Source organism: Pteropus alecto, unplaced genomic scaffold (genome assembly GCF_000325575.1).
Source record: "Pteropus alecto unplaced genomic scaffold, ASM32557v1 scaffold359, whole genome shotgun sequence".
NCBI lineage: Eukaryota > Metazoa > Chordata > Mammalia > Chiroptera > Pteropodidae > Pteropus > Pteropus alecto.
Window position 1 is genome coordinate 718,909 of NW_006443119.1, and position 20,545 is coordinate 739,453.

The 20,545-nt window shown below is 41.4% G+C and overlaps 1 protein-coding gene across 5 annotated transcripts in view; it reads right to left on the reverse strand.

The window, feature by feature from the left end:
• Positions 1-20,545, reverse strand: part of SRGAP2 (SLIT-ROBO Rho GTPase activating protein 2) — a 224,639-nt gene that overhangs the window by 136,640 nt on the left and 67,454 nt on the right. For all 5 annotated transcript variants that reach the window (XM_015597851.2, XM_006922833.3, XM_015597850.2 and 2 more), the window contains exon 3: positions 1,569-1,761. In XM_015597851.2, coding sequence (XP_015453337.1) covers positions 1,569-1,761 — 193 coding nt within the window. The remainder of the gene's footprint in view (positions 1-1,568; positions 1,762-20,545) is intronic.

A 20,545-nucleotide genomic window follows, 5' to 3' on the forward strand; every position in this document is an offset into this window, starting at 1 on the left:
CAGGAAAGTTTCTTGGAACAGGCTGCATCTGAGATGCGTCTTAAAACATGGATATGGCTTAGATATGCAGAGATGTAAAAAATGGACACATAAGTTCAAATAACAGGATGAGCAAAGGCCCATTGGAATTAATATTCTGTTTGGCTAAGGTATAGTGGAGCAGAAACAGGAAATAAGGTTGGAAAGCTAGTCAGGGCCAGATGTAGAGGGGCTAGAGGACCAAGTCAAGGAGTGTCCGCCTTTGTGAATAAAGCAGCACTTCTCAAACTTTAATATGCACGCGAATCACTTGGGGATCTTGTTTCAGTAGATCTGGGGGTAGGACCCAAGATTCTGCATTTCCAACATCCCAGGTGGTACTGATATTGGGAGACTGCACCTTGAGTATCAGGAACATAGACACATAGACTGTGGGGAACCACTGCACAGAGAAGCTGCCTGATCTCCAGTGTGTTCCTGGAAGACTCAAGCTGATAGCAGTGGATCAGGCAGATTGGAATGGGGAGAACTGGAATGTAGACTGTAGTCCTCAATGCTGATTGGAATGCAGACTGTAGTCCTCAACGCTGGTCGTTGGTTAGAATCCTCTGGGAAGATTTTATACCATACTGTTACTCAGGCCCTATTCCCAGAGATTCTGATTTAATTGGTCTGGAGTGGGGCCCAGATTTCAACATTTAAAAAAAAAAGTTCTCCAGGGAATTCTAATGTGCAGCCAGGATTGAGAACCTCTGCTGTAGATGACACAGTTAAGTACTGCAATCATTCAGGTAAAGATGATGATGATCTAAACTAGGACAATGGCAGTGAGAACAGAGTGAAGAAGCCAGTTGTATAAAATACTACAAAAGTAGGAGGAATAGACTTTAGCAACTGTCTGGGCAGTGATTTAGACTTATGGCTACAACATCATTCATTTGTTCTGGTTAAAGACAGTTTGGTGAAATGATTAAGAACAAAGACTCTGGAGCCAGCCCGTTTCAACTCCAGCTCTGCTATTTAATTACTAGAGGTGTGTGTGTGTGTGTGTGTGTGTGTGTGATTTACTTGACCTGGGGTATGACCTTCGATACTTTTACAAGCTCCCAGGTAATTCTAATGTACAGCCAAGAGGAAGCACTACTGCTTTAGTGAGAAACAGTTGGAATCCCAGCCTTAAAACTTACCTGCAGAGAAATCTTGGGCAAGTTCCTTAACCTCTTTATGACTCAGTCTCCTCATCTGTAAATTGGTGATATAACAATAACCAACATACAGAGTTGTTGTGAAGATTAAGTGAGTTAACGTATTATGTAAAGCCCTTAGAATCATGCATAGCACATAAGAAAACCTACAAAAGTGTTTGCTGTTATTATCAACATGGCTCATCATATATTCTGATCTCTCCACGATGATGAACTGCATGTAAGTGATGGAGAAGTCACTGAGGACTCTCAAACCTCAGCCAACTTGAAGGCACTGGGTTACCTGTTACATGAATTCAACTGGATCTAGGTGGCACACCCTGCCTCCCTCCATCCAGGCCCCCATCCCAAGATCTTTGAAAGTAGCAGCCACAGAGTCCCTACTTGAATTGCTGGTCCTTGGTGCTGCGTGTCTTCGCCAGGAAGCGCTCTGCCAGCTTTTCTAGGTTGCGGGAATAGTCCATCTCGATCTCAGCCTTCTTTCGGAAGAAGTCCTGGAGGTCCTGCAACAGCTGCACCCGAAGTTCACACTGCTGGTCCAGGCATTTCATCTGCTCTGTAAGCTGAGCGCGGATCTCTACAACAAAAGCCAGGCAAGACAGTCAGACAGATATCCCTGAGAACCACACAGGCCATCATTTACCCCTTCTGTTCACTTGTTCCCTGTCCTCTGGGGAACTTAAAGCCTTTAATGATAAAATAACAACAACGACAACAACAACAACAACAACAACAACAACAACAACAACAATGACTAAATCTGGCCAACAATGACTAAACCTGGCCTAAACCCTACCAACTCTTTTCAGACTATTGAAAAACACTGAAACCAGGAATCTGTTGAATCATTTAAGAGAAAATGCTTGTCAGAGATAATAATATTCAGAGCTACCATTTATTGAGCAATTTACTGTGTTTCTGGCACAGTGCCAGAATGTTGGCTCTCTTCTGGCAGAGAGCCTAATGAATTATCTCCCAGCCATCCTGTTGGGTAGGCACTACTTTCATCCCCATTTTAAGATGAGAAAACTGACTCTTAAAGAAGTGAAGCTATTATATTAGGTAGTAGAGCTAGGATTCAAAACCAGACAGACTGACTTTAGAAACCAAACTCTTACTTTTTATACTTTCTCCCATCATTTCAAAATGTTTTTCCACATCTTCATGAATTAGGGTGAAGGTCAGGATATTTTAATGGGGCCAGAAAGGGCCCTGCGCAAGGCCAAATGGTGGTAATAAAAAATGAAACAAGCACCAGGACTTTTAGGCAAGCAAACCTACCCACTGTTGAGCAGATTCCATAGTTTCCAATATTATAGAATGTAAATCAGTCTCTAAGAAGCTGATTTTTTTCACCAATGGCTATCACTCATATCTCTGTTGCTTCATCCTTACCAATGCTTAGAGCCCCTGCTGTCAAAGCTAGAAAAATATTTCTGATTAAGTTCCAGCTTGGCAGATTTCTGGAAGGCCAGAGTCCTCGTACAGGGCTCGCAAACGCCCTCTTGGGAACTGCAGCAGTGGTAGCTCCAGCTGCAACCAGATCTGCTTCAAATGCAATACTGCGTTTGTTACTGACAAGAGACCTGGCACACACAGGAAGCAGCTTGCCAAAGCCAGACTGCTTGTCAGCTCAGAGAAGGCCTGTAGTGCGTATCCTGCTGACGTTATGTCCCTATCCCCATCTCAGTCACAATGGAGCCATTTCTTTTACCTCCTTCCCCTCCAAGCCTGCTCAGCTACAATGCATTAGAATGTGACAGTGACTCCAATCTCAGGAAAAAAGAGTACCTATCTGTAATATTATGCCTTTCTTTATGCATGCTCCAAATTCATTCCCAAATAGTACAGTTGTAACAATGCTTTGTGTCTATGCTGTGTAATGCATAGGGAGAGGGGATCTAGTTTTCATCAGAGGTATGGGTAAATCAAGCAAATCCAAGATCAAGGCTGTGATGTTGCAAGGTTTGCCAAGTATTCCTATTATGAAGCAATGAAAGATGGGCAAATGATGCATTTGGCTTTCCCTAAAGTAGCTAAGGGTCCATAATCTATCCCCGCCTTCATTTTTTTTTTTTAAATTTTCATAGATATCAGGATGTAGCACAAGTATCTGGTCCTTTATAGGTGATCTTAGGTGATCTGTAAATGTAGTTCGCACCTTCTTCATCTCCATGCCTCTCCCTTGCCAACCACCAATGTCAGCCAGGCCTGCAGTAACCTCACCTGAACTGAAACTGAGCACCGAAGGATTGTTTCAAGCAGACAGAAGGCTGCACTGAAAAGCCGCCTACTCATCACTCATCAAAGCTCTCTTGTTCTGTGTTTTTTGGAGTCTGATTACAAGGGTGTTGGAGGGGAAGATCCGCAGAGGGCATGTCAGGCATCTGGTTCTTGCCAGAGATTTCTGGGCCTCTTAAAGGCAACAGCCCTTACTGATACTATTCCTAGAGGCATCTGTGCCCTTTCTATCCACTGACAGATAGAGGCTGTAGCTGACAGTAGTAGTTATTGGGTGGGCAGACTGTGAGTGGAGAGGATACTTGCCATGCTTATCAATATTACTTACAACTGACCGATTGAATGAGATTCAGGCCTTCTTTGGGTGAAAAGGTACCTAGTCAGTAACAGAAGGTGCAGGAGGATGTAGATGGGCAATGGGGCTGTCAGGCCCCTCTAAGTCACCTGTAGTTCACTTAAGACTTTGCCTTCATAATTTTCACTAACCAGGAGAGCAGAAAGGAATACGGTAGAATGGATGATGTCCACTCTCTGCCAAAAAAAGAGGGGTCTAGGCTAATTCCCTTGATATCCATTAAGTCCTAGTGGTAGACCTGTCCTGTTCAAGGAACAAGCACTGCAGAGGAGGCCTCTGAGATACCCAACCTAATCTAAGATGCCCCCAAGCACATCCAGCAGCAGGGAATCCCATCCTGACCTTCTCAGGTGCCTCAGTGAGTGGGCAGCACAACACAAAGTGACCCCACCCTCAGGTATCCCTCCAGGCCCTGAAGGAAAGGAGCGTATATGTTCACTGGATACCCTTTGCGGGCCTTTATACATCATCTCATTTAATCTTCACAACTAGTTCCCTAAGGTAGCCCCAACTATTCTGATTGCACAGATGAAAAAAACTGAAGTAAGACTTGTTAAGTAATTTACCAAAGGGTCATACAATTAGGTACACACAGGGCAAAAGCTCATTAAGGTTTGACTGACTTGTCAAAGAGGTTGATAGTGAGACGAGAGAAACAAACCACGAGTCTGGAGTCTCTGAAGGCATTTCTAGGTAAATCACAGTTTCTTTGTCCACCCCCCCACCCCCCACCCTGGAAACATCCCCTTCTCCACCTTGCAGCTCAGGAGTGATTCAGGTCCCTAGAGTCCAGTTTGGACCAGTCCACTGACTCACTAACTAGCCTACATTTCAGCTAGTCTACAACTGGGCTGGATCCCTTCCCTGCTTCCTAGATCAACTCTACAGGGCAGCTCTGGAGGAAGTGTTTTCTTGTCCTGTGAGCACACCCTGAGGGCTGCCAGTCAGCCCAGAGAGCAGAGAAAGCAAGAAAGTGATATCCCCACCCCTGATCCAGGAAAAGAGTCTCTGCTAATAGATAACCACCTGCCACTGAAGTTGATTTGTGATTTGACACCACCGAGCATCTCCCCTCCCACACAACCTGCATGGAAGGAGAAGCCTCCCTGGGCACCCACACAGACATTTAAGGGAGACTCCCACCACCGTCATCTCCAGGCCTGCAGCTCCAAAGCAGAATGAGTGCTCTGTCCAAGGCAAAATGTGATGCTTCAAGCTTTTGCTGCTGCTGCAAAGACAAACAATGGTCCCCAAGAAGGCGGCTGTACCAGTCCATGCACATAAGGGGCAGGAAACAATAGGCCACTGAATGCCAGCATGCCTGGGCCATGTGCCCAGGCTGGAGGCCCTTCTGCACCCTGACCTACCCACAAACTACAAGGGCAGAAAGAAGAAAGGGGCAATTTATAAAAACATGGAGGAATTCCTCATAGTTCCATCGTGTGCTTAGGCAAGTATGCACGTGCACATGTGTGCACACTCAGACACACGCACTCACATCACCCACATTGTGCTTCACCATACAAACTCAAAAAGGCTTTACAAATCTAGTTATACTTGGATGAGAGTTCGTGGGAGCTAGGGATGATAAGATCCTTGTTGGTTCTGTGCTAGAGCAACATGGGAAGAAGTCACTCCCAGTTTCCAGAAGCAGCTGTATCCCAGGAATGTGAATTAATGCCATGACCATTCACAAAGCCAAAGTACAAAGGTCACCATGAACTATTTGGAGTGATATATGCCAAAAATGACCTCCCATGGGCACCTAACACAGCCTATTTATTCAGCGAATCTTTACTGAGCCCCAACTATATGGCAGACACTGTACTAGGTGACAGTGACAGAAGAAATAACAGGCCCGAGTCCTGCCCTAATGAAGCATGGCTTGACAAAGAAGAGGAAGAAAACGAAAGCAAAGACAGTCTTTTTGCTTTTGTCCTGAATATTCTTTATTATAACATAGCCATGGAAATAAGCCCCAACCCAAAGACCAAAGATTTATAAATCTATTAGTAGCAGATAAAAATAAACAAGCAACAAACCCAATAAAAATTCACTGTCTTCTGACTCTTTGTTTTTCTATTACGTTTTTTCTTTTAAATGACACTTAAATAGAAACTGCAGCTTCCCTTGCAAAAGGGACAAAAGTTTTAGAACAAATTTTCCGAGTTTCAGAGTTGACTTTTGGTTGATATTTCATTCAAGATTCAAATCAAAATTTGACCCTACCATTCCGGAATTAGACAGTGGTGATGGTTACACAATCTTGTGAATATACTCAAATAAAACAAAACACCCAGTAAACTGTACGCTTTAAAAGGGTGAATTTTATGATATGTGATTTATATCTCATTAAAAGATTCAACCCAACCAAATAGCTCGTTCTGTTAAGCACCATTCTGCCAGCTAAGGGGAAAATGGCCTGATAAACAAGGCACCAAAAGGAGGAAGGAATTCTTGGTTTCCATTTCTCCATTTCTATGGGCCAAATCTCAGTTCTGCATTGAGTATACTTAAAACAAATCTTGAAAGCTGCCACTCTGGACAGCAAACTTGGCCATGACATTGAACTGCACTGGCAGATCATCATCCCATCAATTCCGAGGTGTCAGATGAAAACCTGGCAAGGAATGTTTTTATGTATTAGTTCAAGTCAGGATCGGCAGACACATCCAGCAAAGCTTCCCCTGGGAAGTACTGACTCTTTGTCCGTGCTTGGCCACAGCTAAGATCCTAACTATACCTGTTCTGGGAGTTAGAAGGAGGCTCGTTTCCTTTTTAGAAAGATGCTGACAGGCCAAATGAAGGATGGAATTAGAAGAAAAACTAGCCCTAATAGGACACTGATCATTTAACGAAAGCAGTCATGGACCTGCCACATAGACAATCATATAGATGCTAAATTATAAAACACCTGCCAATCAAAAGGTGACACAGTCCTCTGAACACTGTCCAAATTCCACCCAAGGAATTCGCTAGCCAGCAGAGTACAGAGGGATTTCTTCAGCCTATAGCTTTCAATCCAGAGATATTAGCCCATTCTTTCCTTCTTTTAAAATTCTTCTCCTTCAGGAATTTTCTCTGATTAAGTCGCACAGAACCCCCTCTTATGGAACTCAATTTCTAAGGAGAAAATGGGGGTGGGAGGGCAGCCTGGGAAAAGATGTAACCTTTGGAGAGTAACACAGGCACGTCCTTCCTTTATCCTTGATGTGCCAGCACCTAGGGGATAGGAGCTGCAACTCCCGCAGGTTCTGTTCAGAGAGTGTGAAGCATGAGATCAGCCCAGGTTCCCCACTGGGAACCGGGCCTGCCAGTCTTTTTCCACAAAATCTGTCTCACCTGCTTTTAGCCCTTTCACAAACACATGATGTCACCTCAGCCATCTGAAGAATATTAATTCCTAGTACCTCCCCAGCAAGTGTTATATAAGAAGACAATTGAAGCTTTCATCCAGCTCTATCCTCCATATCTCTTACCAAGACCTCTTATCACAAGGGTAATCAGCCCTCTCAAAACTGTCCCCCAGGAAACAAAATGCTGGAATGCCCTGCCAAGTCTTACTCTTTGCCCTACTGGTTCGCTGTTCTACAAACTCAGTAATGGGAGGGCCCTTACAAATCTCTGTTGGACGGAGCAGAGAACCAAAGCGTAGAAAAGGGAAAGGAATTGCCAGAGATCACACAGCTATTTAGCTGCAGATCTAGGCCTGAAACCCAGGTCACGGAATTCCCAAGCCAATGTTCTTTCTTACTTACTCTTACTGCAAATATTTATTTGAGCACCTTCCAGGAGCTCTGAGAATAAGAAGACAAAAGTCCTCCCTCAAAGTTAGCAAGGCAGTAGGGAAAAAACAAGGGAGAAAAAAAAAAAGCCCTATAAAAACAAGGTGAAATAAGATAAGTAAACAAGGTATTCACACAGTGCCGTGAGAGCAGAGAGAAGAGAGACATGCATCAGTTTTAGTCCACTTACTATATATCACAGCTTTCAGTGACTATATAGTATTACTTATCTACTAATCTGAGTTGTCCGTGTTCCAAGAAAAGGCCATCAAGCTACTTTCAGTAAAGTAGAAAACAGCAAATAGTCTTCCTCAAAGAGAGTGACTAATGGCCTTTTTCCTCATTACTTTACCTTATTGAATATGATGTAGAAATAAACATGAGTTAATCCAAACAACCAACAAGTAACTACTAAGCTTCCAGGATGTGTGGATGTGAGAGATACTTATTGTTTTTCCTCCTCGCATCCATATTCTCCCCCACTCTCATTCATATTAGTAATGCTGATTCTACCTGTGCCCTTTCCAAAGATGGTAGATGTTACCTCCAGGCCTTGTTTGGGAGCTGCAAGACCTGGGCACAATGAAAGTTGAGACTGCTGCCACCAGCTTGCCATCATGAATGGAAAGCTTTTTTGAGAATAGAGCTGACCTGGAGAAGCAGAGCTGAGAAACAGAAAAAGGAAACGAGTTCGTGAATCAAGTCACAGTCAATGCCAGCCCCATCCCTGCACCTTTCCGTCACAGAAGCAGACTCACCTTTTTGCCTAAAATAGTTTACATGGGGTTTTTGTCCTCTTGCAAACAAAGGAAACCTAATGGATATGAGGGATTCTGAAGTTTCAGAAACATGAAGGTTCCTGTTCTCAAGGAACTTACAATCTAATTGTGAAGATATGATAAAAATATACATTTTCAAAAATTATATATTTATATATTACATAATTGTGCTAGACATTTGATTTCCTAAAATTTTTTATGATATTGTGTACTGTAAGTACATGAAATTAAGAATAAATACTGTAAGCAACAGTTTTGAGAACTCAGAACGAGCAATGAGGACTAACCTCACTAAAGTAAGGCTTCTTGAGGAAGACTATACTCCTTGGGGGAGCAATTTGTCTGTTTGGTTCACCAATCTATTCTGGGGTCCAGAACAACACCTGGCATACAGTAGGTCTTAAACTTGTGGAGGGAAGAAAGGAGAGGAGAAAGACAGAGAGAAGGGACGAGATAAAAGTGTGAACTAGTATTCTGAGGACGGGCAGAATTTCGGTAAATGGAAGGGTAAGAAGACATTATTCCAGAGAAGATAAACTGTAAGCCAAGAGATGGAATGTTGGAGCGTGGCCTCTTTGTGAGGTCGTGAGGAGGACGGTTAGCTAGAACAAAGGGAGACACCGGGGCCTGGTCAGAGATAAGGGTGCATAGGGAGGAGCAGCTCCAAAGGCTAACAGAGTAGTCTGGATTTCAAGCAAAAAAAAAAATAAAGCTGGAGAAAGTTTGTGCCATGATAAAAATGGAGCAGAAGGAAGATCAGAGTAGAAAAAGTCTGCTGGACGGATTCCTGGTCTTCTAGATTATAAGATAGAGTTGGCGTTAATGAGCAATCCAGACTAAATGGTCCAGAGGTCCAATGAGTAAGAGAATTCCACGAGTGGAAAATCCCTGTACAGACTAACACTAATCATTAGCAATAATACAGGCTTTCAGGCCAGCGATCCTAAAGCTATGGATTCCAAACTGCCTCCCTATCCAATGATTAGCAAACTGAACATGTGATAGAGATCTTTGGGTTCAAAGGTAAGACAGTCATCTTGGTGGGAGGAAGGAGGGGTGGTGACCTGGAGTCCTGGACTCCCTCATATTACTTTTGACTATAGTTCTCTCTGTTGAATTTTAAGTTTGTGCAGCAGGTTGTCCCAAAGTTATGAAAGAAAGAACCTCTCCTCCCCTTGCATTAACTCCACACTACTTAAAAACAATGTGCACAGCTTTGGAGACAAACAGAAACCCACCAGTGGGAAGGAAGAGAAGAAAAATGGCTTTAAGAGTTTCAAAAGGATGCTCAGTCATCCATTAACTTTCAAGCCTCCAAATGAAGCCACAGAAAGCAACCTCATAAAGCCGATGAGGCTAGAGAGTGTGAAGGGGTACAGATATCTCAATGAACTTTAATCATCACAATTGTTCTGGCAAGCTGCCTTGGCTCTTTCAAGTGACTCAATAGAAAGTCAAAGACAAAAGGCTCCCAAATGAACGAGCTGTCACATCAAATGCCAGAGTGGTAATTTTAGCTCCTAGGCCTTGCCTGAGATGTTTAAGAAACAGAATTCCCAAAATCTAGAATTAACTTGTACTACAAACTAAAGATCTGGAATAAGATGACCAACAGCTCCTCTGGGAAATGTTACCTAGTCTGATGCCCTGATTCATTGCTGGAGGCAAACTGGAAGTCATTTCCCAAAGACCACAATTATCAACCAACAAATCCAGCAAATATTGTATTGATCTTATGTTTACTCCGTGCAAAGATCTAAGTGATGAACCACTGGAACACACAATCTAAGACATTATCTTGCTCTCAATTAGAAAAAAAGGGACTAAATGTAAAAATACTCAACATTTTAAGACAGTGTATGCTAAGTGCCAAAACGATGGTCTCAGATCATGCTCAGAGAGAAGATGATCAGTATAAACCAGAGTGAACTGGAGTTAGTCTTGAGGCCTTAGTTGAGATGTAAAGGTGATAAGGAAGCAGGGTTGTGCTTACTAGAGCAAAGGTAAGGAGGCAGAAATGGGCAGATTAAACTTAGGAGGCTGTGAGTAGAACACTGTGCCTTCAAGGTTTACTCAGAAGAGTGGGGGTAAAAGCAAGAGAGGGCCCACATGCACCATGAGTAGATCAGATACAAACACAATTCAAAAGGGATCTGTAAATTGGACACAGGTAACAAACAGACTTGAGAAGCAGAAGGACAGCACAGGATTGTAAAAGCCCAAGTAATTCCCTACCAATAACTCCTGAAAACACCAAATGTCAATTTCAACATATCCATTAAAGTAATGAGCAATGGTAAACTGTATATTGCTCAAGGCTCTAGCATAATTGCACAGAAAACAAACCAAATCAATACTAAAATCCAGATCCTAAATTCCCAGAGAGCTGGCTCTGGAGGGTTTGCTTCATTTTGTGCAGGACCCAGCATGGCATACAGTACTGGCACATTATTTCAGATTTAGTTCAACGAGCATTCACCAAGCACCTATTCGTTATTGGGGAGAGGGACGAAGATGATTACAGAAGACAAAGAAATTCACTTGTCCTTTCAAGTAACTGTGGAACTTCGAACTGAAAAGGCAGTTTTATTCTCTAGTTTAGAGTTCCCAGGAGAGGTCAAGTCTGGAAATAGACATTTGGGAGCCAACAGCAAGTAGATGTGAGTATGAAAACCCGTGGAAGTGAATGCAGCTACCCACAGAAAACAAGTAGCATGAAAGAAAAGTTGGCCTAGACAAAGGGACACCCCAATTTAGGTGGAAAGCAAAGCAAAGGAAGAGGAGATAGGAAAGTAGACTGAGTATGGAACAAATGAAACATAAGAGTCAGTAACTACAAATCACCTAAATAAGATAGCGGGGCCAAAAGTTTAACTTTGGCAATTCAGTCTATCATTACTGAAAGCCTGCTATGCTGGATCCAGTTTATATCACCCAAAATGAAGACAGCTGTTTTGCTGACTGGCTGGAACAGCTTGTACTACCTTAAGTTGCAATGGCTGTTGGTGGGCCAGCCTAACCATGCTTGCCTTATATCCATGCTGCATGCCTCTAGATTCCCACTCCAGGGTTTCCCTGTTGTCACTGAGGCAGGAGATTTAGAGGAACTTGCTCAGCCACCAGCCATGTGACCAAGAAGTATAGGTGAGTTGAAGCTCCATGAAGTTAACCCTTGACAATAGGAGATGGGAGCCGGCAAATGAAATCTTCTCCCTCCTTCTCCCAGCGGACTATTCAGAGATGCAGTAGCTTCACATAGTTTCTCTGAAGATGTCCCACAAGACCAAATAATCAGCTTCCCTCATGAAGCTGTGGCTGGCTTATAAGCAGTCCCTTATATTTGCTCTCCTTCCTTACTTCCCTTTTCTCTTCATTCCTGTTTCCCTAGGATGTCACTCCCAAATAAAATATAAGCTTTGCCTCTGGCTCTATTTTCTAGGGAACTCAGACTAAGACACTTACCATGTACTGGGCACTGTTCTAGATGCTGGGTGGACAGTCTCTTCCTTGATGAAAGGGATTCCAATGAAAGTATGTGCTTAGCAGATCCCTGAAAACAGCTAACCAATTATTTTTCAAGAACTCAATATATATGTTAAGTGGTTGATTGGTTATAAGAACTGATTTGGCTGACCAGTTTATTTTCTATGGAAAAGTAAACTGTCTCCACAAAAGTCTTAGGCAGGCGCATCTTAAAATATTCAAGAGTTATCACAGATACCATTTACTAAGTGCTTAGTATGTGCCAAGAAAGCACATAGTAAATTGAGTCACCATTGAAGTGTAAAGGTACATTGTCCCATTTAATCTTCAAAACATCCCAATGGGATATGTTTGCAGTAAAGCAGAGTGCTTAAAAGCATAAACTCTGTATTCAGAAAGACTTGGGCTTTAATTCTAGCTGTCATCTACTAGTTGTATATCCTTGAACGAGACACTTAATCTCTCTAAATCTGTTTTATTTTCTATAAAATGGAGTTTGTAACAATCACTTGAGTGGACTAGAAAGAAAAGTAAAAGAGATAATTTATATAAAAAACACTTACGACAGCCTGGTACCTACCTATGATTCCACCCACTTCACAGATGAAGGACCACTGAGGTTCAGAGAGATCAGTAAAAATTCCATGAGGTCACCTAGATTGTTACAGATCATGGCAGGATTTGGATCCACATGTGTTTCATTCTAAAATCAGTGCTTTTCACCATTTTCCCACACTTGTTTAAGGCTGAGATATGGACTTGTCTTTCATGCTAGAATTCTATAGTTCTAGGCTCGCAATATTGATTGGTTAATAAAAAGGATCCTTTTAACTTATCAAACAAAAGTCTTCATTCTCACAGTATTAACTCTGAAAGTTTAAGTGTATGTGTTTGGGGTAAAGTGGAAAAATGCTTTTTTATCATTTCTTCTTGAAGGCAATAGCAACAAAAAGTCCATGCCACCACCTAGAAATGCTATCAACTGGAGAGACAGCAAAGCAAACTCTGACCCTGGAACCTGACTGCCTGGGCTCAAAGTGCCAGTTCTATCATTTACTAGCCATGTGACCCTGGGACAAGTTACTTAACCTCTCTGTGCCTCAATGTCTCCATCTGTAAAAATTCAATAATAGTACCTACCTCACAGGGTTTGTATGAGTTAACATTCATAAAGTAATTAGAACAATTTCTGACACATGTAAGCACTATATATGTTGTTGTTAAATACAGAAATAAAATTTCTCTCATGAATTCTTTGATCCTTTAACTTTCTGAACAAGTAGGTATAGAAAGTGAAAGGAATTATACTGAAGAAATTAGCGCAAACTCTTACAAGCACACGCATGCATGCACGCACACACAAAGGAAATAAAAATTTCATGAAACAACACATATCCTTACTACATGCCATAAACTCTGATATTTTCTAATCTTTCTAAATGCTAGTTGTGGCCCACTAATTTGATTTCATGACCTACTAGAAGATCTTGACCTGCATATTAAAAAGCTCTGGAATAAACCACATGACCACCAAAAGGAGAACTAGAACACAGAGTCTTCAAACCACCCAACTCCTTCTTTGTGGTTATTATTAAATCAGAAAGGGCCTAAGTTTCGCTTCTTGCTGGAAAAGAAAGTGTACATTCTGGGTCCTACTCCATGCCCTCCACAGTTCACGTGAGCACTAGAAATTCAGAGAACACTGAAAAACTGGTGGGCACTTCCTGTCTCCACAACTCCTGTAATTGTTGCTCAACCCAACGTGTCACCGTTCTGCATCAGGGAGAGTTCCCTGGCCTGTCCTCTGAGTTTTGTCCTCCTGATTTTGAGGCTCAGCAATTGTAGTTACTGTTTACTGTACCTCTGCAACAAAGAGGGTGCTGACCTAACACAAACAATGTTGTTATGGATTTAATAAACTGATTGTAAACAGAATAGATGAACCTTATTTATGGTTATGGGTTTTTTTTTAAAGAGTTCTTATCTTAGAGATAAATACTGAAATATTCAAGGATGAATAATGCCTGCTGTTTGCTTGAAAGTAATGGAGGGGAGTGGGAGTAGGTGGGGGATACACAAAACAAGCTGGCTGTGAGCTGAGGACTATTGAAGCAGGGTAATGGTACCCAGGGGTTCATAATACATCTCTCTACTTTGCGTAGGTTTGAAATTTTTCATAAAGATTTTTAACCTAATTAATGGCATGTTTAAAAAAAAAAAAAGCCTTAAGAGACTCATAGGAAATACAAAAGAAGATAAATGGAACAGAAAAAAATAATCCAGAGATATAACATAGGGCAATTTCCTTAAAATAACGGAAAAACTAAATCCACAGATAGAAAAGGCATACTATATATCGAGAAATGTATGTAAAACAATCCACATCAAGACATACAATGTTTAAACTTTTAAACTTCAAGGATAAAGAATTATTTAGGAAGCAATGGCGAAAAAGCAACTCTTTTAACAAAATAGAGGGGAAACTCGGGGTGGGTCTCAGATTTCTCTATGGCAATATTAGAGGCCAGATAATGGAGCCATGTTTTAAAAAAAAAAAAAAAAATCTGAGGAAGAGCCACTGTGATCCAAGCTGAGGCAAGTATAAAAAAGTGGAAAATAGCTCAGACATTCTCACATTTGAAAAATCTCAGTCTAGCGAGCATCCATCCATTAACTCCTCCTGAGAAACAGAAATCCTGCACCCAAAAGATAAAACAAAACCCACAGGAATAGAGAAGCCATAGCTGCAGGCAGCAGCTACAGCACCAACACCAAAAAATGGGAGCATGCAGGTCAGAATGCATGTTAGAAACCCTGCCAAGGAAAAGAATCCAGATAAGCTACGAAAATTGGGAGATGGGGAAGAAAGGTACAAAGAAGTGTAAGAAAATGAATCACCTAATCCTCCTTAGGCGAGGAATCAGTCGCTCTGTCTAAAAGTAAAGGTCTAGCTGAAATTTTAGTTAAAAATATTAATAATGACCTCAGCCTCCAAATGATTTCCATAATTATTTTCTTAACCTTACAGAGAACTTACAGGAACTATTATCTGAAGAAACACTTATCTGAATTTTAACAGTTCCCTCATTTACACTTGCTTCTTTCTCTTCTGTTAAACTCAAGTAAAATTAAATTCAATTGTTTTTATTTTAAAGCACATACGGCATAATGCCATTCTTATAAAATTATTTCATCCTCACTAGCTACCTTTCTGTTTATGGGTACCAAATGTGAACACTGGAAGAGAAAGTCCATGTGCCCCATCACCAATCCACAACCTTACCCTCCTACCCGCCTTCCCTACCCAGGTCCTGTCCTAGCCTTATCTATCCACCTGCACACGAGAAAGCTATCCTTTCTCGATCTCTCAAGGCCTTTGCTCCTAAAATTATACACTTACAGTTGACCTCTGAACAACACAGGTCTGAACTGCTTAGATCTGCTTACACACAGATTTTATTCAATAAACATATAGTTGGCCCTTCATATCTCCAGGTTTCACATCTGCAAATTCAACAAACTGGGGGTCAAAAATAGTATTTTTAACCTATGACTGGAATCCAACGCAGAGGACCAACTATATGTATTGTTATACACCATTTTATATAAAGGACTTGAGCATCCACAGATTTTGGTCTCCCCTGGGGGTCCCAGAACCCATGCCCCGTGGATACCTAGGGACAACAGTATGACAGTTAAGTTTTGGGGGAGTCGAAAATTTTAAGCGAATTTTCGACTTCATGGGGGTCGGTTGACCCATGTTGTTCAAGGGTCAACTGTATTTTCTGAATCATCATTTCCCCTCTCTATTGAATCATTCCCATAAGCAAATAAACATGCTATATTTGTCTTATTAAAAAAATTGTTTTTCTTGATTTTCCCCTTCCTCCCCAGCCACTTTTTCATGCAGCCTTCTCCTTACAATTAAACTCAGAATGGTTGTTCATATTCCCTGCTTCCACTTCCTCTCTTCCTTTATTCTCTCCAGCCCACTGTAACCAAGCTCTTGCTTCTTCCACTCTTGTCGTGGTGGTAATGACCTCCATACTGCCAAACACCACCAATTCTCAGACTCAGCTCCCTCTAGCACCACCAAGACTAGACAGAAGGGATCACTCCCTGGCCCCAGAACCGTATCCTCTCCTAATATGCCCCCTGGACACACATTCTTAATGTCCTTTGCTGGACCCTCCTCCTCTTTCCCAACCTCTAAATGCTGAAACACCCCAGGGCTGAGGCTCAGGACCTCTTTTCCATCTCTACTCGCTTCTTAGCAGACCTCTTCCAGTTCCATGCCTGGTGTATCTCCAGTCTAGACCTCTTCCTGAACTCCTGCCTCCTATAAATGACTTAACATTTCCTCTTAGATGGCTGATAGGTACTTAGAATTTAACACCCCCAAACCTGAGCTCAACACCCACCCTGACCCTCATGTTCACTATTTCAGTAATGGCACCACCATTCATCTGCCAAGCCAAAACCTTAAGAGCTATTATTAACTCTTTACTCTCTCTCAAAGTCCTAATTCAATTCATGAGCAAATCCTGCCAGCTCTATCTTCAAAATGTGCCCAGAATCCAACCACTTATCCCCTCCACCATTCCTGACTTAGTCCAATTTGGCATGGGTTTGTTCTGAATTACTGTGGGAGCTTCCTAACTGGTCCTGCTACGGCCACTCGTGCTCCCCTGTAATCTATTCCTTGCTCATCGCCTTCCAACACCCGGAGAAAAGCTGAAAGCTTTCTAAAGCCTGACATGGACTAGCCCCTGGCTATCTCTCCAGTCTCTCTGCTATGTTCATCCTTACTCACAGGTCTCTAGCCACACTGGCCTCTCTGATCACAGAAATGCCAAGCACACTCTTACCTCTGCATATGCTTCCTCCCACATTCAAATGGTTAGCTCCTTAACTTCACTTAGCTCTGCTCAAATGTCACCTGCTCAGAGCAGCCTTTGTGGTCACTCTGTGTGAAAGAGAACCTGACACTCTCTATGCCCTTACTCTATTTTATTTTCTTCATGACACCTATAGATCTATTTAGGTATTTGTTTATCATCTTCTCCTCCCACAAAAATAAGATAGCAGGGACTTTGCTTTTATTCGTTGATGAACCCTGGTACCACAGTGCCTGACACATTGTACGCACTCAATGAACACTCACTGAATGAACGAATGAATAAATGAATGAAGAGCTCTTCTGGTGTAATGGAAGTTGGAACAATTTATTGCTGACTTCGTACTATTCAGTATTTCTTGAATTTTTTTTAAATGAGCACTTCCTATTTCTTAAGAAAGCAATAGCTATTCCTTTAAAAATTAAAACAGAAAACCAACCAAAAATCAAAGGAGAGATGCATTATCTAATCAGCTCTGCTATATTTTGACAAGTGTTTTTGCCCCATTATTTATGATAGCCACAAAAGAAATCACAATATAATGCCCACAGGGTATTTTTCATAATTAATGAAACCTTTTCAGGAGGCAACTTTACTAGAACAAAAGTTTTAATTGCCCAGGGCTGACCAAAGAGTGTGAAGATGAGGCTCCCAAATGAGAGTAAAAATTAGCAACATTTTCCTAAATACCATTTCCCAGTATAATATTTTTTTTCAATATCGCCTCCCTAATCCAGAGGCCAGAGTCTGATAGCATCCAGCAAATGAGAAAGTGTTATGGTCTTTGGTAACACTCCACATAGAAAATAAGAATATCACTTTCAAAAAAAAGCTGACACTTTCTGAACATGCAATAACCAAGGTCACAGAGTCACAGAGGCTAATGAGATTAAAAAGGGTCCCTGAGAGCACTGGCGACACATGTATCACCTGTACCTCCAACCGACCACATCAACACCCAGTAGTGTCAGTAAGCAAGTGGCACAATCTGCTTCTTCCACTTCCAAGAGGCCCTGGGAAGCATGGAGAGCACAGGACCACCCCTCTGTCACTGATGAGTGAGGCCCAATGGCAATTAGAGGCACAAGTGGCGCACAGAGCCAGGCCACGGTTTCAGTGTCTCTCCTTTTTCCCTCCCGTGTCATCTGTATCTTCTGCTCTTTTCGTGACAAAGAAGGAAGCAGCAATAACCTGTCCTCTCTGGAAATGTTGACTAGTAACCATTGTGGGATTTATGATAGACATTATCCATCCCTGGGCGGAATTCGAAACCTGTTCTCCTAACACTTCCACCTGCATCTCTAAGGCTGCAGACCATGCAGGAGACTGTGAAACCCCAGCAGTTCGCTCAAGTCTCCTGGGGCCTTCACATGGTTAACGGCCGTCATGGCAATGCAACTCATGACATTTCCAACTTTATTTTAAGGTGTACTTGGTCCCAAACTAAGCATGATATTTTATTTTTAAATTTATTGCGACAAATCACACTATTCCTACAAAATTTACTTAAATTGATTAAATAGTACACATTGCTCGTTAAATGAGAAAAGAAAAAGTTACATAATGGAGGCTATTAAAATATTAAGTTTATATTAATATAAGCTGTATCATATAATTTTAATAACATTGATATAAAAGAAAATGTTTTACCTGAATTCCCCTCTTTATCATAATTTATAAAAGTGACATTATTTTTTAAATTCCTGTGGGGGGGTTCACAAAATTATATTACGTTGAAAGGAATTCATAAATTTTAAAATGCTGCAAAATGCCAGTCTAATAAAAAGTCTTTTAAATCGAACTCACAGTAATTTTAACCAGCCTCCTTTCTCTTGAATCTGGGCCTGCCTTCCCGAGGACTAGTCTACCAGAGAAGACAGATTGTAAAAAGTAATTGTCATGTGATGAGCCCAGTATCTGGGGAAAAGAGGGCACTGTAAGAACATACAGTAGACAAGCCTACGCTGGTCAAGGGCTCAGTGACAGGTTACCAGAGGACCTGGAGGATTACAGTGAGCCAGAGGAGGAGGATAGGGAACGAGCTCCAGCCCAGAGGGAACAGCATGTTCAAAGGCCCAGAGGCAAGGAAGCCATGGAATTGAAACAATCCAAGAAATTCGGAGTAGCTAGAGCACAGAGTTTAAATGGGAGAGTGAAAAAAAGATGAGACTGATTAAAAAGACAGGCAGGGGTCAAGCCCTGGAGAGTACTGCAAATAGTCTGAAGAAGAATGGAATTTTTCCTAAGAGCGATGGGAAGCCATTAAAGTGAACATGAAGTAGAAATTAGATAAGCAAACTACGGTGTTTTTAATGACATAAGTGTTCTCCAACAGAGAGCCAAAGTAGAAAAGAAATGTGAGCTTTTTTATTTTTAGAGGGTTCAAGGCTTCCAAGACTCTTCTTAAATGACTCCCTCAACTTGAATTTTCCAAATAAAGTAAAATGCAAATGCCCCACCAAAACACAAAAAGCCTGAGGCTTACAAACATTAATCAAAAAAACCCTGACCACATGCTCTGAACTTGTGAATAGATCAGTGCCATCATTTAGATGTTAGGGACAGGAGCAGGATATCTGCATATGTCAGAAGATTTGGGTCTCTACGTTTCACTTTCCTCATCTGAGAAACTGTGATAAGTTTGAAGGCCATGTCTCAAACAATATAAGTAGAAAGAATTTTCCCAGCTGCTTTTACTCAATCCTAGAAAGAGACAAAAAGAAGTAAATGCTTCACAATGAACAGTATGTCTACAGTTAAAGGCTGCCTGCTCATTTCACTGCTGAAAAAACTCTCTACTGTTCAAACTCATAGATGGGTGTGCTCAGAATTTGTCAGCAAGAAGAAAATTCAGAGCAAAGTCAGCTGACAGTAAAAATACACTCAACTAAATGAAATAAAAACTAAAAAAAAAAGAACATTAAAACTCAGCTCTTGTTCAGTCTGGTTCCACAGTCATGGGATAGACTTGGGCCAAACGCAGTTGGCAGAAGTAAATTAGCCTGGATTTGGGAGACCTGGGTTCTAGACCCTGAATATACTCTCTGATTTGCAGTGATATTTCTTTTGTAGAATTAGTCATGATTTTAATGTCCCAAAAAGTTATTACTGATTTTAAAAATCAGCGAGAAAGCAAAAGCAAAGTGCTGTGGGTTCCGTCAGAGAAAAGCACTCAATTACGTATTGTATTGTTTGTTGGTATTTTTTAAGGACATTATAGAAAATAGTTTAAAATTATTTTACGTATCTCTAGACTTTCTGGACAGGAATTGTGTCAAAATTTATTTTAAAATACATTTTTAAAACATTAAAATACATTTAGAGTAAAAGACATGAAAGAATACAGTAGTCCGGTTGATCCTAATTTCCTCAGAAATTTCATTTTCCTTTACAACAGAGTAACTTCCCCAACTTGTAGGGGGGAAAAAACCCTACCCCAGTTCTTTATTAGTAAATGGCACATTTCTCTGAATAAAAGGCTGAGAACACAGTTCCTCTAATTCATAAGCTCTATTCCAAAGCATTTTATATACACTCTCCATTATTAACACTCAGCACAGTGTATAGTAATTAGCAATTTACAACTGTCTTCCCTGCCAGGGCACAAGCGCCACAAGTCCAAGACCATGTCTTATTTGCTGTTACATCCCAGCACCTAGCACAGAGCTGGTATAAATCCTGAATGGAAATAAATGGAAGTAAGTTGTGCTTTCTTTGTCTTCAATAATAAACCTTTTGCAGATTCCAACAAAGCCCCAGAGTTAACTCCATGCAGATCCGGGTTCAGCTAGACTCATAATGAAGATTTCTGCCTAAACTG